Raw genomic sequence first — 25,093 nt, forward strand, 5'->3', positions numbered from 1 at the left:
CAGGACGAATTAAAAATGAAAGAATAGGCAAGAAGAGAGAGAGAAACCGAAGAGAATGGGATGAGAAAACCGGAGAAGAAGTAGAAATCAGGGGAAAAGAGAGGAGGAAGCCATAGGCAATAACCCAAGCATTCTATTCTTTAATTTATCAATTCATCAACTGTTTCAAATACGCAACAAAACAGAAATAAATAGCAAAACAAAAACCCTAAAGAGAAGGGCTTGGGCCAAACCTACTATACAAGCCCAATAACAGAAACATAAATAATATTACAAATAGAATATAACTAATAGTCTAAATAGAAAATAAATAGTAAATGGATGCCCGCATCAACTCTCCCGGGGTGGGAGAAAAACTCGACCCCGTCGAGTGGATAAATCAAAATGCTGCAATGAATATGATGCTAAAGGCTCCAAGTCATGCCACGGGGGACGATCTTTCTTGACGACCAAATACCGAAACTCCACAAATGATAATAAAGCTAGTTGCAGCTTATCCTCAACAATATGATCCAACCAAGGAGGATGATCTTTCTTTGTAATCACATACCGATACTGAACTCCCAATGGTAAAAATTCATGCCACTCATCCCCAAAATCTTCATCATTGGTTAACACAATTTGCTTATCTAAAATAGCATCAATTTCATCTTTGGCTATGACATGTGTTATTGGAGTGAAAATGGTAATATATTTAGGTTGGGGATCCACATAAGGAAGGAGAAAAGGATCATCAAGGAAATTAAAAAGGCCTTTGTAAGTAAGTAAGTCCTCAATAGGTAAAGTATAGTGGTGGCCAAAAAGGTGATGAAAAATCAATGACATGTGCATATTGCCCAACATACTTTAAAACTTGAAAAGTACCAGCACTACTGGCTTGCAATATAACATAATCCCTAATATTAAATTCAAAATATCATTTATGCAAATTAGCTTGAGGTTTATATAATACATTGTTTGCGTCAATTTGCTTATTGATCTCAATATACAAGTTATGAAGATGATGCACAAATGCTTCAGTTGGTATCGACACACTAGCATGTGGGGACATGAGAATAAGGTCTAACGGCCGCCTAAACTTAAAACTATGAATAGCTTTAAACGGATTCAGATTTAGAGACCGATTTACAGAATTGTTATACGCAATTTGAACAGTTGGGGGAATCAAGTCCCAATTTCCAATATTTTTCTGGACTAGAGACTTGAATAAATTGCCAGGACTTTGGTTAACGATTTCATTTTGACTATCAGCCTGGGTTTGGTTTGCAGTGGAGAATTTCGATTTAGTGCTAACCATAGGCAACTGGGCTCTTTCAAAGTGACTAGGGAAATCATGGGATACAGAAGGTGGAGTCCCAAGAAGAGCCTGGATGCCATTTAAGGAGGTGTCCTCACTATTATCATCAAAATCTTCAAGTTTAGGGTCATATGCTAGATCTTCTAACGACTCTTCTATTGCATTCTTTCGTTCTTTTATGACTAAGGCTCGGTTAGGACATTTGGTAGAGATGTGGCCAAAGTCCTTACAGCTGATGCATAGCAAGTGAGAAGTCCTTGGAGTTTAAAAAATTATACCCTTATTTTCCAAAATTGGAGGAACATTAGACGGGGAAGGTCCTAGAAGGGATTTAACAGAAGGAAGTGGAGCCAATGAAATCAAAGGATGATTGTCATTATGCTTTCTACATGAAGAAGATGATCTTGGGCTATCACGACCTTTACACTTGTCTTTCCAAAGGGAAGGAACACTAGATTGGGAAGACTCTATGATAGATTTATGATGAGATGATGCTAATGAGATGGGTGAACGATGGTGATCATGCTTTTCATATGCAGTACTAATATTCAACTCATAATCTCGAGCTAAAGAATAAGCTTGATTAAGAGTGATGACACCCCGAAAGAAAAGCTCACGTCTAAGATCATCTCTTAGACCTTGTGTAAATCTACTCAAAGTCAAGGCCTCATCCTCAATGACGTGACATTTCATTTGAAATTCCTCAAATTGAGCAATGTACTCAGTTACTAGCCGATTCTCTTGTGTAAGGGTGTTCCATTGGGTAAAAATTTCATGATCTAAGCAACCATCGAAAGTAGGAGTATCTAAGTCAATGTCTCTAAAGAAACGCTCCTTACAACGAGGAAGAGAATGAGTACCATGATGACCATGGTCTTGTTCTCGCTCACGAACCTGATCCCTATTTCTACGATCGTGCCGAAAATATTTTTGATCACTTTGTCCACGATGATATTGTCTATTATGAGACGTTTCAGAATTAGTGTCAGTCAAACGAGGGGTTCCCTTAAAATTGCTCAACTTAGTAGCTAGGTTCTTTCTCTCCTCACGAGTAGCAGTTATATCTGATTGGACAATCGATAGGCTAGTGGCAAGTTGCACTAATTGTCTAGTGAGCGCATCAAATTGTGAGGGGTCCATGTTTGAAGTAGTAAAGTGACAGGACGACCACTATGCAATTGTACGCAAAGTAACACTACCTAAATGAAATGCAATAGAGAGATCAATATGCAACAAGGACCAACAATTAAAAACAGCAATTTGAAATTCCCTCTCTCTCTCTATGAACAAATTTTGGGGTTAAGGAATCCAACTATGCAAGCTAATAGTGCTGAGGTGTGTAAATAATAAAGCAAGGGTCCAATTGACTTGTCAAAATTTCCAATCACATAGGTAAGTGGGGGTAACAATGGCAAGTTAATTCAGTGACTGATTCCAGGCAAGTGAAGTTTGAGGCCAAAGTTATGAGACCACAGCGACACACAGACTCTAAATGATGCACTTTTAAAATAAAACAGCAGTATAAACTAGTGAGAATTAGGAGATAGCGACTCCCTGTTGTCCAGTTGAGTCAGGTGGCTTTAATGGTTCTTTGCAATCGGTGGAGGCAGTTGGCGAAGGAGACAATTAACTCCTTGATTGATGAAGTCGGCTGTTGTCCGCAATCTTTAAGAAAGTTGTTGAACAATTAAATCGCCGGTCCGTATGGCTTATCCGAGTCAAACAAGTCGCCGTTCCAATTTATATAGTCCCTTAACAAACCAAGAAAGTCCGCAAATGCGAATATAAATTCCAATTCTCCAATCTCACTACCTCAAAATCAACCCGTCAAGTGGTGCAACTGAGGCTTAGAGGCTGTAGTTGATTGTGGATTAAGTGATATGAGATTCTGGACACAGTGAATGCTTCTGCCTAGCTAGAGTCGCCTGGTGTTGAAGCAATTGGACTAGCGGCAAGGAAAACGGCCAGATTAGGTGAATGTGGGGAGGGAGTCCACCCCAAATGGACGAACAATGACTGGGATTCTTGACTGGGGTGGTGGATGGCAGGTGATGGGTGGCGTTCAGCGGCGGAAGTTGAAGGGATTGGCGGGACCGAATGGGGAATTGAAGGAGTCTGGGCTGCGGTTGTGATTTGGCAGTAGAGACGAGTTTGGGATTGATGATGTATGCCGGCGACTTGGGTGTTCAATTGGCGGCGTTGGGGCGATAGCGGCTGGAAGGATGACCGGCGATAATAGTAGGAGAGATGGTTGGGTTTAGGTGGATATTAGGTGGTGACCAACTGCAGACAATAACGAGGTTGAAGACGATAACTGGAATGCTATGAAGTGAGCTGATTGTTGTGATATGGGCCGGTAATGGGCTAGGTTGAATGGGGCTGCTTTATGTGTGAATAGATTTAGGTTATATGTTCGGGTAAATATGTGATAAATGGGTTGGGGATTGGGTTATTGGTCGGGTTGAATAATTGGGTTGATGTAATGACCTTGTTGGGCTGAATATGAGATGTGGATATTGGCCTCTAGGACTTGGGCTACTTATGATTATGTGGATGTAGATTGAGCCTGAGTAACGGGTTAAATGATTTGGAGACTAGAATATTTGACTGGGTGTTATAATGGGTTGTTTGGATTAATAATGGATTGTGTGTATGGATTAGGGTTTGCAGGAAGTAGCAGTAGTGACATAACAACTCGGATTTTTTTTCGCGGGTGAATAGTACCCGGGAACAATACCTTTTTTTTTTTTTTTGAAATTGACAAAATGCTAAACTGAAATTCTGGGCGTAACAGTACCCGCAATGAACAGTAATTTTTTTTTTAAAAATCTAGGAAAGAAAACTGCTATCTTCCAACAAATCCTTTTCTTTTCTGCTGTTCGACAAGTTTTGGGAATTGGGAAAGAAGAAAATTTTGAATTGTAAGAGAAAAATACCCAAGATTTAGCTCTGATACCAAATTTGATGTAGGACGAATTAAAAAAGAAAGAATAAGCAAGAAGAGAGGGAGAAATCGCAGAGAATGGGATGAGAAAACCGGAAAAGAATTAGAAATCAGGGGAAAGGAGAGAAGGAGGAAGCCATAGGCAACAATCTAAGCATTCTATTCATCAATTCATCAACCGTCTCAAACACACAACAAAACAGAAATAAATAGCAAAACAAAAACTCTAAAGAGAAGGGTTTGGGCCAAACCCACTATACAAGTCCAATAACAGAAATATAAATAATATTCCAAATAGAATATAACTAATAGTCCAAATAGAAAATAAATAGTAAATGGACCTGGCCAGATTCTCTCTTGTAGGGTCCCACACCATATTTTAATTCAAAAAATCATCCCCCCACCCCCCCCCCCCCCCCGCGGTACTCTATGTATTCTGCTAAATGAACTTTATTGATAAAAATGACCAATTGATTGTAGAATGTATTTTTGATCGTAACATTCGTAATACACTTTCAGTGTATACATTGATAATACACTTTCAGTGTATTATCCATGATTAATAAATAAATAAAATTTTTGATTACTTATTAAAAGAAAAAAAAACATTCGTACCGCTTATTTTGTAGACAAATCCTTTTGTTTGTTTTTAATTTTGTTTTGTTTTTTTGTTTTTTGTTTTTGTTTTTGTTTTTTTTTGGCATATCCGTGCTCCTCCACCCACCTTCAAAAATCTGAATTAATCATTTTGCAAAGCTAATATTTTGACTCTGACTATATTATCTTATTAGAGCTGTGGATTACTAATTTCGTAAGTACTTTTTTCCCAGCAGCTCTTGGAAGTGAAATGAGGTATACCTCAGGAGATGTCTCAAAGGTTATGAGCTTTAATCCCATGATCAGCGGAGTAGGATTGCTCTCATCTGTTTCTGGTGTATTTTCTAATGGTTTTCCTGTAAGAAACCGAGTGGCTGCCAAGGTGTGAACCCTTATTCTACTCAAAGTCAATATGCCCTCTCAGGTTCTGGTTTCTGAATTAATTTGAATTTCTGTTTTCCTAGCTTGACAAATGCAGAAAGCTGGTTCAGATTGCAGAAAAATCCTTAAAAGAAGGAACAAATTTTTACTATGGAGTTGAGGCTTGTAATGAAGTTTTGGACGGTCATGGTCATGAGATTGGGCCTACTCTAGTACATGAGTGTTTGTGTATACGTGCAACCTTGCTGCTCAAGGTTCTTCAAGAACTACATGCCTCCTGTGAATATTGTCTAGCTATGTTCTGTCACCGTTCCTCTACTTAACTGATTAACCATTCCCTTTTTTACAGCGGAAGTGGAAAAATGATGCATACATGGCTATCAGGGACTGTCATAGAGCTCGGAAAATTAATCCTTCTTCATTTAGAGCATTGATTTGTATGTCTGAGGCATTATCACAGGTAAGTTAATGATATTCATAAAACTTTTAGGACTTGGTCTTGAATAAAAAAGTTCTAGCCTTTAGGAGAGTTTTCAGATATGGGTTGTTTTGACTCCGCACTTATATTGCATTGCATCCGTCCATTTGTAGTCCTTCCCAGATCACATATATATTACTTCTGTGCTTTTGGAGATTCTGTTGGTGGTTCCTTGTATAGCCTTGAAACATGTTCTGTAGAATTTGGAAGAGATTGTTTGGATAGAAGTTTATCAGAAAGTGTAAATATTGAATTTTTTTTTCCCACTTATGGCCTCGTGTAGATCATTTTATAGCCTTATCAATTTTGATGTATAAATATGTGTGTGTTTGTGTGTGTATATATATATTTTTTTGCATATAATCAATAATGAGTCTTGATAATTCTGGATCTAAGATTATATATGGCACTGGTATGCTTCATATTTGAATGATGTAATTTTCTCTATCTGAATATGGTGTTGCTGGCTCTGGTCTTCTGCGTCATTGCAGGTGGGGAAACATGAAGCAGCTTTGGAGTTTGCTGATGCTGCAAGATCTCTGGCTCCATCTGATTTTGAAGTCGGAGAAAAAGTGGACAACATAAAAAGGCATATCGATGCAGGTTTGCAGTACTTCTGCTTTATTTCGATATAAAAAATGTCTTTTTGATGGTCATGAATGTGACAACAATATATATGTGGGTTAGGGGGTTTCTTCTAGTAATTTGGGTCTTCGTTCATCTAATAACAATTATTGTTAACCAACGAAAATGATTCGTGGTAAAGACAAGTACACTTGGGCCAGAAAAACCCTTGCTATGCACATCCCTATCTTTAATTATTGGGACAGAATAAAATTATAAAAATAAAATAGGTCTGAAAATCCTTCTAAACGATAAAGCTGATAGGTAGAAGTAACTTGGTGAACGTCATAAAACAGCGACTCCACAACTTCATGAACATGTTTATTTTATTTCTCTCTTTGCCCTCACGCAAAAAGGGGGAGAAAGGATTTCTCTCTTTCCCTGGCTTGGGTTCCTGTTCGGCTAGAAGAAAATGCCTGCTATTTCTATATTCTTGAAATCTCTTCCTGCAAGGTTCATCGACTACCATATTTATCTGACCTGCACATAATGCATACACCTTTGTAAAAGCTTTTTCCCCAGTTCTACTAGGTGCATTGATAACATTCTGCTGTTCTTGTTTCATGGCCAATATTATATGTATCTGTTTTAATTGATTGGTAATCCTAATTCTCTCATGTAGTGTCATGTAAAGTTTCAACTGTCAAATGTTACAGTTGTGCCACTGAGGAGAAATGAGAGTTAGTATTTTCAAGAGAATATAAAATATGTATTTTCTTTCATTGATTGGTAATCCTAAGCCTCTCTGGTATTTGTCATGTCAAGTTTCAACTGTCAAATGTTGCAGATTGTGCTATTGAGGAGAAATGAGAGTTAATATTTTCATGAGTATTGCAGAAACATATACAAATTATCGATATTTCTGGATATGTAGTTCTATTATTGACTAAATATACACTTAATAGCAGAAGTTGAGAAAGCTAAAAAGGAAAATAATAGAGGATCTAAGTCCGTACATCGAGCAGGAAGTGTACTATCTATGAGTGATATAATCTATCGTCCCGAGGGAAATGGTGATGCTTCACAAGATGGCCCTGAAAGAGAAGATTCAGATTTAGATGAAGAATTGGAATTTGATTTTGAAACATCAGTATCTGATGAAGGACATGATTTTGACTCTAATGTTCTTCATGGAAGTTTAAATTTTAGAATACACATGAGAGGTGACTCAGCAACAGAAACTGGAAGACCAAATGGTGCTTCTGGGTTGCCTACACCGTCATGTCAAAGCAATAAAGTGCCTTACCAGGTTCTGATTCTGCTATTCACTTCTTAAAAATTTTGTTTTCAAATTCTTGTTAAACCTATTATATTTTTGCATCAACGTTCGTTTAGGTATGTGTGTAAGGTCATCATTAAAAACTTAACATGTCTATAAATTTTCTGCAATTTTTCGTATTATTCTCTTTCATTTTATTTCTACGCACAAGTTTTTCTTTGATTATGTGGATTATACTTCGAGTATTTTTGAGATCCTCCCTAGTTCCATTAGCAACAGTCGAATTTCTTCTTCCATGCGATCATACTTCCTCTCTCTCTTTTCTGAATTCCATGTTCTCTCTCTGTCTTGTTTCATTGATTTATTATGAATACAAAGTCCAGTGCTACTCAAAATACTTGGTTTAAGTTTGATGACCAATTCGCTCCACATTAGGATATATAATATATTCTTTAGCTACTATTTCATTTTATTTATACATTATATCTGGGTTTTGTTAATTAAATTCTGTTCATTTTGCAGCCTGAGAGTGTGACAGATATGAAACAAATATATGTTGGCCATTGCAATATAGGCACTGACATAAAGCAGGCTAGTTTTCTTGGTCAAAAAGGTATGCTTGAGATTTTTTTTTTTTTAAAATTTTTATATAACCTTTCTAAATCATGCGTGTGTGAAGAGATAAACTACTTGTGAAAAAAGGAATATGTGCTCTTATGGTTGCCAATTTTACCTTGTGCTTTGGGGTAGGTTTTCTTTTAGTGCATCCTCTGGAGATGAAGCAAGGCAGAAACCATATTTGCTAAAACATCAGAACTTGTGCATATGACTCATATACGATTACATTTATTGTTTTTCAATGAACCCCCTTCTTAAGCAATCAAGATGGTGTTGGTACTGAAAGACAACTTAAACCTGTCATGGGATCCTTTCCATATATTTTACAAATATAACACGCAGGAAATGATGTTCTTTGGGCACCTGCCTGTACAATCTGGTGTCTGTTGTCTACTATAATGTTTCACATTAGATATTACAGAAATGCTCTTAAAAGTATTAAAGTGTTACAGGGTGGTTTTGGGGTTGGAATTGCTTGACCAATGCTAAATGATGGCACTATTTGTGCAGCTGCTGCAGTAGTGTAGTTTTTCAACTCCCTATATATGTAGTAAATGAAGGCATATCATTTTTTTTCCTGAATCAGCTTATCTTAATGCTTTGAGTACGATGCAGTAGGTTATTTTGTCTTAACTGTGATGAAGGCCTTATAGTTCCTGTTTGGAATTCCATTGATATTTTATTTTATTTTTTTTTTCATTTCGTTAATTATTTTTCATTGTAATCAAACATTTAGGTCAGTAAGCTCCACAGGATGCTGTCAATGAAGTAATTTTTATTTTTTCATTCAATTTAAGAGATTCTTGATAAGGCCTCAGGGTTTTCGGTGTGACGACCTGAATCCTTAACGATCCGAGTGCCACTAAATCATAAATTAAAACTAATTTAAAGAGTATTCAACACAATTATATAAATTATTAAAGCACTTGTCAAAATTCAAATAATGTAATGAGTTTAATAAATTAACTTGAAATGAGAAATGTATATTTAAAATTAAATAAAATGACAATAATTTTATAACATAATTATTTTATAATTGAAATTTTTGCCACAATAAGCCATCTCGATGCCAACCACCTGAATTATTAATTATTTGAAAGTAGAGACATAAAGGGGTGAGAATAATTCTCAATAAGTGTGCGTGGATAATGGATTCATATATATTTCTATAAGAAGTTCATAACTTGCATAGGGAGATACGAAAATTAGACCGAACTTATATGGTACTAAATTCTTATGCATAGTGTTACTAAACTCCGGTCCATTTTGAATAGAACATACATAATATGGACCAAAACATAAAACATAGCCATAGAAATATTACATAAATATTAGCTACCATAAACATAAAGAACAATGTACTTTTTACTGTACAATTCAAAATGATAAAAGGAGTGATTGCTAGAAAGAGATCCTTGAGCCGCGTGTTTGGTTGATTATTCACGTGTGATTGTGTAAGTGTACTACTATATTTACTATAAAAAGAATGAGAGAAAGTAAAGGTCGAAAGACGAAGTGATAAAGGTTTAGAGAGAGAGTGTGTAAATAGGTGGTAAGGGATAGTTTAGTGTTGGGTTTGTTTCCTATTTATAATGTAATTTCCTATTTATAATGTAAATTTTTGACTATGTGTAGAAAAGTAAAAGGAAATGTCTAGATGTTAGGCATGGCCAATGCATAAATGGTGTATTGTCATGGAAATGTCAAATTAATACCTTTAATCGGGTGGTCAAATCAATTCCTTTGGCTTAAAACTTGGTGTAAATAATGCATGTGATCAAATAAATTCCTTTGGCTTAAAACTTGGTGTAAATAATGTATGTGGTCAAATCAATTTCCTTTATTTACGTCGTCAAATCAATTACATTGGTTTGAAATGTGGTGTGAATAATTCATATGGTCAATAAATCATCTTTAATCAATACCAATTGATTATGGTCAATAAATCATCTTTAATCAATACCAATTGATATATTTACATACATTTTATGCATGATTTCATCCAATTTTCAAAATAACTCTCCATTTAGATCCTCAAACTATAGGTCAATAACCAATAAGTTCATTAGACTTTAATAATAGTGCACTTAAGTCATAAATTTAAATATAACAACTCGTGGTAAATATTTGGGACGTTGCATAAGTGTTCGAGATCGAAAGACTGCTTTGTGAAAATTTGTGCTGCTGAATATTGAATAAAGGAAAACCGAAGTAAAAGAACTCTAGAAATATCTCCTAGAATCCCTTAGCACCACATCTAGTGTAGGGTTAAATCCCTGGTACCATGTAAGAACACGATATTTGATGTTCATTGAGAACTGTAGGGAGTGCATGTCTTTGTGTAACCTACGAAGTATCACATATTTTAGTAAGACTTGAGAGCAAATCCAACTAAACATCCTTTCACAACTCCAAATTTATAATACCAAAACAAGACACTTAACTCAAATTACATATATAGTTTGCAGTTATAAGAATTTCTATAAAACCCTGAGATTAGTATATTAATGAAAACAAAAAACTAAAATAAAAGCTAATAAGATCTATTTAAAATCAAATTGGAACTTTAATAACGCGAAGTACATCTTTTCTTTTTGGGACAACTAAGTTGGTCGGATAGAGGGAAAGTGACACCGGATGTACTAGGAGAATTGTAGAAGAAGGGGAAAGGGAAGGGAAGAAGAGGGGAAGAGGAGAAGATAGAAAATTGGGGGGAGAAATTAATTTATTTCATATACTCAAGTTGTTATATTACATCTCCATAATCCCCTTTATATAGGGTTTCAAAAATCATAACTAGGTAAAGAAATGCCATAAAAGTTAATTAAATCACACTCTAATCATGTTTCCTAAAATAAGAATCAAAATAGGAAACTAAATAAATAATTTATTTCTATAATATTGCATCAGAAAGACTCAACATACAAAACGTGTGCACATGCTTAAGCTGGCGCCTACATCATAAAAGTACGTCTTATATTCTATGCAGAGAAACTTTTACTGAAAATGAAAAAGACAATGTTTCTAATTCTCTGGTCCACGTCTTGGAAGGCCTTTCTGTATTTTCTCTACCTTCGTATATCTTTCTCTTGATAAATGAATGTACGGTATCAACAAGTAGACTTCTTCAAATTGCCGAAAAAATTCTAAGGATAAAAATACTTCAGGTGAATGCTGATAAGCTACAATGTGTGATTGATATTTGTATTTTAATACTATTAATGATGACAGATAAAGGTTTTAAAGCTTAGGAATCAAAATTGAGATCTTCCTTGAAATTAGTTCGTGTCTTTTAACTTCATATGCCTTTTCTCTTCTCTGTTTTGGTCTGGAGAGGAAGTTGTATAATTCGAGCAATAGTACTTCCAAAGGAACAATTTTTAAGTTATTCTGCCAATGGTTAAACATTGGAGAAATACCCTGATGTAGAACGTAAGAAGAAACAGAAATAGGGAAGAGAGAGAGAAGAAATGGGAGAAATAATCAATATTCAAGTCTGCTTACAAACGAAAACCTCAGTCGTATGGGGAAAAGAAGTTACAATTAAACTAACTTCTAATAAACAAAATGCTTAACAAAATATTGTAACTAATCAAAGTCAATCTAAATAAACATAACTTAAAAAATCAATTTCCACTTTGAAATCCTATATTTATTCTTATCTTCATTCCCCATCATACCCGTTTGTCAATTTCTTGGCACGCTGATTACATGAGACTTCTATAAACGTTGCATTTGACAAGCATTTGAAATAGATTTAGATGACAGATTAAGTAATGTCATTGTGCTTTCTTCTCTTTCTCAGGTGAATACATTGCTAGTGGAAGTGACGATGGTAGATGGTTTATATGGGAAAAAAGAACTGGCAGATTATTAAAAATGCTGCATGGGGATGAAGCTGGTAATGTTCCCGACTCTCTCCCCTTGGGCCTAAATTTTTAAATTTTCTATACTATATCATCAAACTAATGAGCTGCTTTTTAATCGTCAAGCTCCATAATTGGATATGGAATTTATGTATTGGTCAACCTCTAGAAATGTTTCTACAAATGTCTAGTCTAGCCAACCTTCACTAAATCACCAGCCTTTGCAATGATGTAGTTATATGTTATTCAATGCAAAAAAAAATAAAAATTGACGAAAGGTACTCATTACTGCTGGAAAAAATTTTAATGACAAAGTTTCAACTCCTTGTCATTTGACCTCATTTCAAATGATTTTTATCGATCCTTCCTAAATCATAGTTCTAGTCACTCTTAATGGGTTGCAAATAGCGGTTTGCTAGAACAAGTGATGGTACTATTGCTAATATAAACCTAGAGGAAAGATGAGCTAATTTAATGAAAGATTTATCTTTCAAAGATATAAATTCAATGACAACTGCATACACTTTGGATATCTTGTAATCTCATGAAGTAATTATCTATCTAAGATGTCTGTTTGAGCCGATGACTTGGAGGAAAATCTTATCCAGTATTAATTGGAATCTTTGAATGGGGCTGCCCAATCAGACCTCTATTCTGTTCAGTGGGGACAGTTAAGTCATCTGCACGTGAGGTAAGGCTGGAGAAGAATAAGATTTTGATTTTCTGAAATTGTGGGAAGTCCCTACCTGCTCGAGGCTGAAATGAAGAAGCATAATTGTGGGGGAACAAAGATTCATTGTTAGGGATGAAATGTGTGGTTCTGCTATCCTGGGTTGCATCTAGGAAGAAGAAATGTTGTAATTGGGCATGGTATTGTGGTTTGGTTGGAGATGAAATGGAGGGGATTTCAGAGCATGTATGGAAAAGTCTCTGTGATTCTGGTGAATAGAACTCTAAGATGTAACCACAGATGAAGCACATTTATCAGGTTAGAAGGAAATCCTTTGCTGAGGCTGTTCATGGGCTATGGAGATGGAATTTTTCATCCTGAATATGTGATTTCAGTGGAAACTGATATGAACCACAAGGACATCAGGGTGCTTTAAGAATAGGTTTTGAGTTGATATTAATGGAATAGCTACGGTTTCAACTAGTACAAAGGAAAGTAGATGATGTTACTGCTGTTACCTTTAGGAAAAGGGCATGGACATTGGGAAGAGTGAAAGAAGATTATGTGGGAAAACTATGATGAAAATTTTGAGTGGAAGAGGAAAACTGGGTCAACTCTGAATGACCTATAGAGAGGAACATCAAGAAGAGCTGAAAATGATATATACGTCTTTCAGGGATATTCTGGAAACAAGTCTGAATGATGAGGATGGTAGAGATCAAATGTTATCGCCGGGACTTCTGTTTCATTGCCTGAAATGATGTATTCTATACTAGTATGTAGCAAGAGATTTTCAGTTTGGTTGTAAGGTTCATATTAGTTCTAGGTGAAGACTTCTGATTGCTACTATGTCCCTTTAATAATTTTTGCAAGTTGAATTGATGTGAAAAAGCTTATACAAAACAAGTCTGAATGATGAGGATGGTAGAGATCAAATGTTATCGCCGGGACTTCTGTTTCATTGCCTGAAATGATGTATTCTATACTAGTATGTAGCAAGAGATTTTCAGTTTGGTTGTAAGGTTCATATTAGTTCTAGGTGAAGACTTCTGATTGCTACTATGTCCCTTTAATAATTTTTGCAAGTTGAATTGATGTGAAAAAGCTTATACGGATTGTGTTTCTTCAATAAAGAGAGGGTTATTTGATGGTTGGCACATTATGCACCCCCTTCCCCTCTTTATCCATTTTTCTTTTGAAGTGGCCTAATAACTTTACCCTTTTCCTGTACAGTTGTGAACTGCATTCAGTGCCATCCACTTGATTGTGTTGTTGCAACTAGTGGGATTGATAGCACCATAAAGGCAAGATACAATAAGGATTTTAGATGGTTAATAACTATTAGAAGGTATAATAACATGTTCATAACTGATGCAGATTTGGACTCCAAGTGCTTCAGTCCCATCCATTGTATCTGGTGGAGCCGCAGGACCAGAGGCTCCAAATGTGTTAGATGCTATGGAAAGCAATCAGCGCACATTATGCCGCACTCGTGAAACATTTTTGTATGTTTAGTAAATGTTCGAATAGCATTTGCTGTTGTTTTCCTATTTTACTTTGTTACATCACTATCATCACCAACACGACTGTCTTCGTGGATTTTCCACATTGCTAGATGTTCATGCATAAATTGCTGGTCCAGTATGATGTTTCTCAATGCATTAAGGAATTTCCAGAATTTCTGCTAGGCTAACTTATTTTTTAAAATTTCTTAACCAAGAATACATAAAGCAAAATTTAATTACTGTAGTTGGGAGGACCATTCCTTGGATTAAGAACATTTCTTTTCTTCTTGAAAATTTGGTGATCCAACGTTTACGGCTTTACCTGTCTCATGACCATCTTATATGCTTTTTAAAATAATAATAAATTTCTAAAATCAATAATTCTCTTTATTTTTGGTGAGAAAATATGATCGATAAAAAATCTTATTAGAACCTCTGTTCTGCTGCTTCAAAATTGAATTTAATGTTAGATTGAGATAAACTCCCGAGGTTGTCCTCGATTAAATTCTTTCCCCCGTCATATGAAGTATGGATAGGTGATTGTAATGTTCTGGGAAAATTTAGCTGCATGGTTTTATGAAATCAGTAGAACAATGAAGGTCAATAATAGCAGCAGAGGTTTATTTATTTAGTTTTTTATAGAAGCTTATATTGTATTTACAGCATGATATGGTTTTGGCTTGTTCCGGGTCATGTTGCATCCATTTCTACTGGTTGTAGTTAATTTATTGTTCAATGTCACATTAGGCCATTTGAGATTTTGGAGCGGTTTCGGATGCATGAGTTTACTGAAGGAAGTTTGCATCCATTTGAGTGCACACAAAGCTGATCTTGTTTCATGCCATTGGTATGGTAAATTTAAACAGCTTGTTTCTCTTTTTGAATAGTTTTCCATGTATCTAATAAGTGCTTGCTTGGCTAAGCTTTTAAGTGCTTAGTGGTTAAAAATGATGATCGACCAACTTTTAAATGCTTAAAAGCACTACCCTAACAATCACTAAGCAATTACTGAATAGTTCATAAGTATGTAATCTATCTGAAGCTAGATAATTAAGGGTTTTAATTTTTGAGTTTCTAAAATAAATTGTTCCTTTTGACTTATTTCCTGTATGGCAAATAAGAAGAAAAAAATGAAACCCCAGTAGTTATCTGTGTTCTCAATGTTGTGCTACAGAGTGGCAGAGCAGAAAGGATAAATTGGAAGAATCGTACGAGAATTATAAATAGTGTAAAGCTTGTTTGGTAGGTGTTTATAATCAGTATTTATTATAATAGATAGAAATGAGTGGTTGATATATGGTTAGTACTTGTGAGTCCTACGAAATGTGTGGATAGGTTTGACTGTAAGTATGTTAATATTAAACACCTTCAAACATGGAGAAACATAGGCAGACATAGAGTGATGTTACTTTTGAGGGTATGAAATTTGCTCCTTGTTTGAAATTATATTAAAGCACAATAATTTACGTTTTACGCTTCTATCTGTAAAAAATTATCTTTCATCTTGGTTTCAGCAGGATGATAAAATGAGGAATTGAAGCACGCAGACATGCTGAAGTTCCTATGAGAAACAATGCAATTGTTATACAGAAATGATCCATGTAAAGCTATATTTATGTTCACAAGCTTATCGTCGTGCTTTGTACCTTCTCCTAAAAGATGCGCAACAGAGAAATAAAGATTTGTAAATAATTGTACCCATGTGTTGATATAGTTTATATGCTCAATGTCCAATGGTGGTTGCATATAATGGTGCTGGGAATTTATATAATATTTTCTTCTTGGAGTCTTCGCTGGTTTAGCTGATGTATTCGTTAGCATCAGTGCAATGTGGATTACCATTGGAGTAATATAACCTTCAATGGTAACGTTCCCGGCGAAGAGGAATTGTTATTGGAGGGATTTGTACTATTATGAGGTCTATGTTGAAAATGAATTCGAATCGATATGCTGTGGTCTGCTTTAAACTTCCGATCAAAGACGGTACTTCTGTTTTACGTCGTCCTTGAGAACTTTGTATGTCAAGTCAAAAATAGAGCGAACACTGAACCCTCAGATACATATTCTTCGACTTTTTTCGTCAAAAATTAATTTGTTTTATAAAACTTTGCTGACTTTTGAGTTGGATACTTAGGATATGCTGTCGTTACCTAAAGATGGCAAGCCTCGACCACAAACCATATTCCATCTAACAATAACTTCCGCAAGTGTGTGAAAATTCATCCTCACATCATGCAACATAATTTCATCTTAAAATCGTGCTACATGCCCATGTAAATTGACACCTAGTTTGACGTCTATGTAGCATGATTTCAACGAATGATAAAGATTTTATTAAATATGAATTATGCTACACACACATCTTGGTTGACACATAGTTTAACGATTTAAAGTCCAAAAGGTATTTAGGTTTTTGTTTTATAGATTTTTTCAGTATTTTTAATTATTTCCTCAGTTAAGTTCTTAAATTCAGTTCCTATAAATATTTTATATAAAGAGAATTTATACAGTGTAATACTTGAATGTTGGATAAGTTGATAGTTTCTCAATTTATTCTCTACTTCTTACCTTTTCCCCTTTTCATCTCCTCTCTATTTATAATTTGTGTTATAGTTCTTGTGTTTTATGTCAATTTGATATCTAAGCAAGTCATTTACCTTTAGTCAAATAAATTTCGTCAAGTATTTAAAGGGCATTCAAGTTCAAAAAACTCACTACAGCAATCATGACAAAAAGTCCAAAATACACTATCCAACATTTTCTACACACCACACCTTTATCCATCGAAAAACTTTGAACCAAAAACTCTTAAGTGCTTGTTTAGTAGGGATTTGATTAATTTATTTTTTGATCGTTAGAGATAAAGTGGGCTCTACCTGTGAGAAAAGAATTCAAAAATGACGGTTGAAATAGTGAAATAACGATCAAAAAATTGATTTTAATCCAATTAAAATCTGTACCAAACAAGCACTAAATCTGCTATGCCTCATTTGACAAGGCTTAGGCTTCGAACATAGACCATGTAACAAACTGCTAAATAAACCTGCACAAACCCATTCTTCATGCTGTCAGATATACTAAATAATACTCAATAAGACTAGATATCCTTCATTCTGAGAGGATTTCTCATTAAATAGAACCAAATCAAACTAAATATGGTAAAAATAATATATTTGTATACAGCACAATATAATTATAATATAGCTGTAATATTTCGTAATCTTTATTTAACCTTATTAACACCCCCCTCAAATTGATACTGGTAAAAGCATCAAAAGCATCAATTTGTAATCTTGAACTACGACGATGACAATACTTTGTATACGAAGAAAAAATTCAAATAAGAGCAATCAACTATGAAAACTAGTGACAACGAGAGACCAAGAATATTCCAGATAGCTCACTCCCCCAAGAAGAATTTTTGAAAAAAATTCATGAAGTTCCGACACGTAGTGAGCTCTATCTTTTGGGAGAACTGAGTCACACATAATTCGTGTTTTGAAAAAAGCTAGGCCACTATACCGGCCAAGATTTCAGCAATATATCACTGATCAAGATGCTGCAGTTGGAAGAAATTCCACCGAAGAGCCTACACCAACCCAAAAAAAAAAAAAAAAAAAAAAAAAAAAAAACACACCCCCTTCCCCTCTTTATCCATTTTTCTTTTGAAGTGGCCTAATAACTTTACCCTTTTCCTGTACAGTTGTGAACTGCATTCAGTGCCATCCACTTGATTGTGTTGTTGCAACTAGTGGGATTGATAGCACCATAAAGGCAAGATACAATAAGGATTTTAGATGGTTAATAACTATTAGAAGGTATAATAACATGTTCATAACTGATGCAGATTTGGACTCCAAGTGCTTCAGTCCCATCCATTGTATCTGGTGGAGCCGCAGGACCAGAGGCTCCAAATGTGTTAGATGCTATGGAAAGCAATCAGCGCACATTATGCCGCACTCGTGAAACATTTTTGTATGTTTAGTAAATGTTCGAATAGCATTTGCTGTTGTTTTCCTATTTTACTTTGTTACATCACTATCATCACCAACACGACTGTCTTCGTGGATTTTCCACATTGCTAGATGTTCATGCATAAATTGCTGGTCCAGTATGATGTTTCTCAATGCATTAAGGAATTTCCAGAATTTCTGCTAGGCTAACTTATTTTTTAAAATTTCTTAACCAAGAATACATAAAGCAAAATTTAATTACTGTAGTTGGGAGGACCATTCCTTGGATTAAGAACATTTCTTTTCTTCTTGAAAATTTGGTGATCCAACGTTTACGGCTTTACCTGTCTCATGACCATCTTATATGCTTTTTAAAATAATAATAAATTTCTAAAATCAATAATTCTCTTTATTTTTGGTGAGAAAATATGATCGATAAAAAATCTTATTAGAACCTCTGTTCTGCTGCTTCAAAATTGAATTTAATGTTAGATTGAGATAAACTCCCGAGGTTGTCCTCGATTAAATTCTTTCCCCCGTCATATGAAGTATGGATAGGTGATTGTAATGTTCTGGGAAAATTTAGCTGCATGGTTTTATGAAATCAGTAGAACAATGAAGGTCAATAATAGCAGCAGAGGTTTATTTATTTAGTTTTTTATAGAAGCTTATATTGTATTTACAGCATGATATGGTTTTGGCTTGTTCCGGGTCATGTTGCATCCATTTCTACTGGTTGTAGTTAATTTATTGTTCAATGTCACATTAGGCCATTTGAGATTTTGGAGCGGTTTCGGATGCATGAGTTTACTGAAGGAAGTTTGCATCCATTTGAGTGCACACAAAGCTGATCTTGTTTCATGCCATTGGTATGGTAAATTTAAACAGCTTGTTTCTCTTTTTGAATAGTTTTCCATGTATCTAATAAGTGCTTGCTTGGCTAAGCTTTTAAGTGCTTAGTGGTTAAAAATGATGATCGACCAACTTTTAAATGCTTAAAAGCACTACCCTAACAATCACTAAGCAATTACTGAATAGTTCATAAGTATGTAATCTATCTGAAGCTAGATAATTAAGGGTTTTAATTTTTGAGTTTCTAAAATAAATTGTTCCTTTTGACTTATTTCCTGTATGGCAAATAAGAAGAAAAAAATGAAACCCCAGTAGTTATCTGTGTTCTCAATGTTGTGCTACAGAGTGGCAGAGCAGAAAGGATAAATTGGAAGAATCGTACGAGAATTATAAATAGTGTAAAGCTTGTTTGGTAGGTGTTTATAATCAGTATTTATTATAATAGATAGAAATGAGTGGTTGATATATGGTTAGTACTTGTGAGTCCTACGAAATGTGTGGATAGGTTTGACTGTAAGTATGTTAATATTAAACACCTTCAAACATGGAGAAACATAGGCAGACATAGAGTGATGTTACTTTTGAGGGTATGAAATTTGCTCCTTGTTTGAAATTATATTAAAGCACAATAATTTACGTTTTACGCTTCTATCTGTAAAAAATTATCTTTCATCTTGGTTTCAGCAGGATGATAAAATGAGGAATTGAAGCACGCAGACATGCTGAAGTTCCTATGAGAAACAATGCAATTGTTATACAGAAATGATCCATGTAAAGCTATATTTATGTTCACAAGCTTATCGTCGTGCTTTGTACCTTCTCCTAAAAGATGCGCAACAGAGAAATAAAGATTTGTAAATAATTGTACCCATGTGTTGATATAGTTTATATGCTCAATGTCCAATGGTGGTTGCATATAATGGTGCTGGGAATTTATATAATATTTTCTTCTTGGAGTCTTCGCTGGTTTAGCTGATGTATTCGTTAGCATCAGTGCAATGTGGATTACCATTGGAGTAATATAACCTTCAATGGTAACGTTCCCGGCGAAGAGGAATTGTTATTGGAGGGATTTGTACTATTATGAGGTCTATGTTGAAAATGAATTCGAATCGATATGCTGTGGTCTGCTTTAAACTTCCGATCAAAGACGGTACTTCTGTTTTACGTCGTCCTTGAGAACTTTGTATGTCAAGTCAAAAATAGAGCGAACACTGAACCCTCAGATACATATTCTTCGACTTTTTTCGTCAAAAATTAATTTGTTTTATAAAACTTTGCTGACTTTTGAGTTGGATACTTAGGATATGCTGTCGTTACCTAAAGATGGCAAGCCTCGACCACAAACCATATTCCATCTAACAATAACTTCCGCAAGTGTGTGAAAACTTGAGAACTTTGTATGTCAAGTCAAAAATAGAGCGAACACTGAACCCTCAGATACATATTCTTCGACTTTTTTCGTCAAAAATTAATTTGTTTTATAAAACTTTGCTGACTTTTGAGTTGGATACTTCGGATATGCTGTCGTTACCTAAAGATGGCAAGCCTCGACCACAAACCATATTCCATCTAACAATAACTTCCGCAAGTGTGTGAAAATTCATCCTCACATCATGCAACATAATTTCATCTTAAAATCGTGCTACATGCCCATGTAAATTGACACCTAGTTTGACGTCTATGTATCATGATTTCAACGAATGATAAAGATTTTATTAAATATGAATTATGCTACACACACATCTTGGTTGACACATAGTTTAACGATTTAAAGTCCAAAAGGTATTTAGGTTTTTGTTTTATAGATTTTTTCAGTATTTTTAATTATTTCCTCAGTTAATTTCTTAAATTCAGTTCCTATAAATATTTTATATAAAGAGAATTTATACAGTGTAATACTTGAATGTTGGATAAGTTGATAGTTTCTCAATTTATTCTCTACTTCTTACCTTTTCCCCTTTTCATCTCCTCTCTATTTATAATTTGTGTTATAGTTCTTGTGTTTTATGTCAATTTGATATCTAAGCAAGTCATTTACCTTTAGTCAAATAAATTTCGTCAAGTATTTAAAGGGCATTCAAGTTCAAAAAACTCACTACAGCAATCATGACAAAAAGTCCAAAATACACTATCCAACATTTTCTACACACCACACCTTTATCCATCGAAAAACTTTGAACCAAAAACTCTTAAGTGCTTGTTTAGTAGGGATTTGATTAATTTATTTTTTGATCGTTAGAGATAAAGTGGGCTCTACCTGTGAGAAAAGAATTCAAAAATGACGGTTGAAATAGTGAAATAACGATCAAAAAATTGATTTTAATCCAATTAAAATCTGTACCAAACAAGCACTAAATCTGCTATGCCTCATTTGACAAGGCTTAGGCTTCGAACATAGACCATGTAACAAACTGCTAAATAAACCTGTACAAACCCATTCTTCATGCTGTCAGATATACTAAATAATACTCAATAAGACTAGATATCCTTCATTCTGAGAGGATTTCTCATTAAATAGAACCAAATCAAACTAAATATGGTAAAAATAATATATTTGTATACAGCACAATATAATTATAATATAGCTGTAATATTTCGTAATCTTTATTTAACCTTATTAACACCCCCCTCAAATTGATACTGGTAAAAGCATCAAAAGCATCAATTTGTAATCTTGAACTACGACGATGACAATACTTTGTATACGAAGAAAAAATTCAAATAAGAGCAATCAACTATGAAAACTAGTGACAACGAGAGACCAAGAATATTCCAGATAGCTCACTCCCCCAAGAAGAATTTTTGAAAAAAATTCATGAAGTTCCGACACGTAGTGAGCTCTATCTTTTGGGAGAACTGAGTCACACATAATTCGTGTTTTGAAAAAAGCTAGGCCACTATACCGGCCAAGATTTCAGCAATATATCACTGATCAAGATGCTGCAGTTGGAAGAAATTCCACCGAAGAGCCTACACCAACCCAAAAAAAAAAAAAAAAAAAAAAAAAAAAAAACACAAAAGATGACCCTCCTATAAGAATTCAAAACTCTAGCTCATCGCTAAGCAATCAAAACTCAACGATCTACACTCCCCATGTCTTTCTGTCTAACCAAAAACAAAAAAACCCTTTTTTTTGGCGAAAGAACAAATCCATTACTGTGTTGCGGTTCTCCAAACACCAAACGATGAATTTATTGAAATCTAACAAACAAGCCCAAGTATAATTAGGTGCCCAATAAAGCCCAACAAAATAATTCGATTCCATGATTTGTGGATGTTCCAAGATGTCAAATTTTCAGCCCAGTTCAACCAAACACTCCAATTATCTAACTCAATCCCTTAAACCAAATCAACCATATACAGCCCAACATAGCTTCAACATAATAAGTAAGCCCACAAAACTGTAGCCCAATAATACACCAATAAGGTCGCTCAAACTTAGAACAAATATTGTAGCACAACTATGATAAAACCCCAAAAAATAACCAAAACAGACAGCCCAAAAACACAAACCAACACCTACAAATCCTGACACAGTCCAAATGAATAATCCAAAGCACATATGAATTTAGCCCAACAAAGAAAAGCCCAAATTACACATAACCTAAAACTCAAAAAACCAAAATAATAGCCCATTACCCAATTAAACTACAACCCATAAATCAGGCCCATTCCATAAATCCAGCCTATGTATAACCACACAATACATATCCTCAGGCCTAATTACTCCAACAACCTAATAAACACAAAAATTAACCCAAATCAGTTGCTGAAGTCCACACCTTCACCACGGAATTCATGACCTCTACACACGATTGCCTTTTCATTGATACCACCCACAACAAATCGTTGGCCACACAATCCCAATCATGAACCGCCACTGCAAAGGCCTACACCACACCCTTCAACACCAACCGCATTTTACCCAATTTTACCTTGTCACCATCAATTAACTACTACATCGTCACCCACAAACCATACAACTACCATTTTACTTTTTTTTTTTTTAACATTACCCAGGGGCGGACCCAGACCATTTAAACTGTGGGGTCAAAATTTTTTTTTTCGAACAACGTATCATGAAAAAAAAGGAAAAATCGATTGTTTGCTGTTCATGTTCGATATGGACCATGTGATATGGATATAGATTTAGAATTCGGACTTTTTAGGGCAGAAAATTGAATTTTCAGCACAAAAAAAACAGAAAATTAAGTATTTAAGAGATATTCCATACATCTTCTTGCTTCACCTCTATGTTGTAGATGCCCTGGATCAACTTCTCAGTCTAATTTTCATATGTCAGGCTTGATTACAGGGTGACAAGTTTTCAAAATCATTAAATATCCATAAACCTAAGACTGTAGAAGTTAGGGGTGTCAACGAGCAAAGTCGAAACTCCCGACTTGGGCTTGGCTCAAGCTTTTTTAAGTCTAGCTTTTTTTGGTCCGAGCCGAGTCGAAAAAATTAAGGATCGACCCCAGCTTTCGACTCAGGTATTACTGAGCCGAGTCGACTCATTTTTGTTTTTATTTTTATTTTTTGCTTTTCTTTTTTCCATAGCTATAGCTGCCGCCAAACATGAAGCTGCCTGTTTGGCAGCAGAAACGCTGCCTCAACAGGCAACTCGATTTTTTTTAAAATTTAAACGGGCCGGCTTGTGTGGCTCGTCAAGGCCGCAAAGGCAATTCGGGCTCGAGCCGATTCTCTAAAATGGGCCTCGATTTGAGCCTCGAGCCGGGCTAACTCGAGCTTTTTTTCGGGCCGAGCCACGGGTGGCCCAAGCCGACGACCCTGATTGACATCTCTAGTAGAAGTGCACCTAAGAGAAGACACATCGACCCTTAAGATGAGGTTCTATATCTTTTCATTCAATGGTAATCACTACACATCTTCCATAAAAAAACTCACAATTAGTACCAATTGAAGGTAATGCACACTAGTAATATTGCCCACTCTTGTTTTCTTTCTATAACTCGGTGTCTATACATATTCATGTCTATGTCTTTCGTTCATCCCACATCAAAAACATATATAAATACAAGTTGATTGACTTGATCATCGAGTGCTCGCTATCGCCTGTTCACTATTGTAGAAGGTCACGTGCTTTTAACGATTTATCCAAATATGTAGGAACCTTAACGTGTAGATGTGAATAGAACTGAGATTTATTGACCACATCATCGCTAGAAACTAGGATGAACAAAACCTATTATGTTGAGGTGATTTTATAAGCATTGTTATGGTTACCTCCGCAAGCAATTTAACAGGACCTCTTAAGGCCTCGGCGGCATTTTTGGAAGCACCTCGGCTGGCCTCTTGAGAGCCTCGATTGGACCAATTAGGGCTTCAATGGACATCCTTGAAGGCACGTCGTCAGGCACTTCGGCCATCTTTGAAGGTACTTCGGTTTACCTTTTAGGGATCCTTGGCTTGGCTTTAGGCACCTTCACTGAGCTTTGGAGGCACCTCATTGACCCCCTTGAGAGCCTCAATTGAATTAGTGAATTATTGTGGTGTCTCCTTGTGGCATTTCATATTCGACCAGCAACAATACTCCCTTAAGTTGGAGTTTTACATTCATGTGCGGGTCGAACTTTCTTTGTACTTGCAATTTTGTGAAGTTTTGGCAATTCCAGTGGCGGAGCCATTTAGGCCCAAAATTTTATTCTTTTTTTTTTAAAGCAACAGGGGAGGTGGAATAAAAACATGTTTTAATTTACATGGGTTTTATTTTTAGGCCCAAACCCATGATTTTGTTTTATAGTTTTATCATCATTAAATTCATGACCAAAACACAATGTTCGACATTGGTTAAATTATGCCTGCACTGAACAAATTTTTTGGCTCCTCCCTTGGGCAGTTCAATTGCTCTTTTCTTTTTGAGAGTGGTCCTCGTCAGGATCCTACTTTTTTTTTGTGTTACCTCTTCTAGGTGGCCCGCTTCGTGGTTCAACTCATTTGTTCAGTTGCTTCTTAGGCTAATATGTTCATTGAAAGGTCTCTTGGGCTAATTTTCATAGAAGTGCTTCTTGGGCTCCTTTCTTTTATTCCTTCAAAGGAATTGCCTCGAAAAATGTCATATATTT

General features: G+C 35.3%; 1 protein-coding gene and 1 long non-coding RNA gene across 8 annotated transcripts in view; both read left to right on the plus strand.

Annotated features, from left to right (window-relative positions):
- Positions 1-15,988, plus strand: part of LOC111394543 (WD and tetratricopeptide repeats protein 1) — a 23,299-nt gene extending 7,311 nt beyond the window's left edge. For 2 of the 7 annotated variants that reach the window (XM_023020403.1, XM_023020397.1), the window contains 11 exons: positions 5,072-5,220; positions 5,303-5,473; positions 5,569-5,679; positions 6,189-6,300; positions 7,227-7,570; positions 8,063-8,153; positions 11,964-12,059; positions 13,928-13,998; positions 14,072-14,199; positions 14,947-15,046; positions 15,714-15,985. In XM_023020403.1, coding sequence (XP_022876171.1) covers positions 5,072-5,220; positions 5,303-5,473; positions 5,569-5,679; positions 6,189-6,300; positions 7,227-7,570; positions 8,063-8,153; positions 11,964-12,059; positions 13,928-13,998; positions 14,072-14,199; positions 14,947-15,028 — 1,355 coding nt within the window. In that variant the 3' untranslated portion in view covers positions 15,029-15,046; positions 15,714-15,985. Of the gene's footprint in view, positions 1-5,071; positions 5,221-5,302; positions 5,474-5,568; positions 5,680-6,188; positions 6,301-7,226; positions 7,571-8,062; positions 8,154-11,963; positions 12,060-13,927; positions 13,999-14,071; positions 14,200-14,946; positions 15,052-15,713 lie in introns of all 7 variants that reach the window. The other 5 variants (XM_023020399.1, XM_023020400.1, XM_023020398.1 and 2 more) reach the window with 5 other exon arrangements.
- Positions 15,989-18,041: 2,053 nt separating this feature from the next.
- LOC111394544 lies at positions 18,042-20,120 on the plus strand. The gene is made up of 3 exons (XR_002702636.1): positions 18,042-18,174; positions 18,922-19,021; positions 19,689-20,120. It is a non-coding gene; the product is annotated as an uncharacterized LOC111394544 (long non-coding RNA).
- Positions 20,121-25,093: the final 4,973 nt, after the last annotated feature.

Source organism: Olea europaea, chromosome 5, assembly GCF_002742605.1.
Source record: "Olea europaea var. sylvestris chromosome 5, O_europaea_v1, whole genome shotgun sequence".
Classification (NCBI taxonomy): domain Eukaryota; kingdom Viridiplantae; phylum Streptophyta; class Magnoliopsida; order Lamiales; family Oleaceae; genus Olea; species Olea europaea.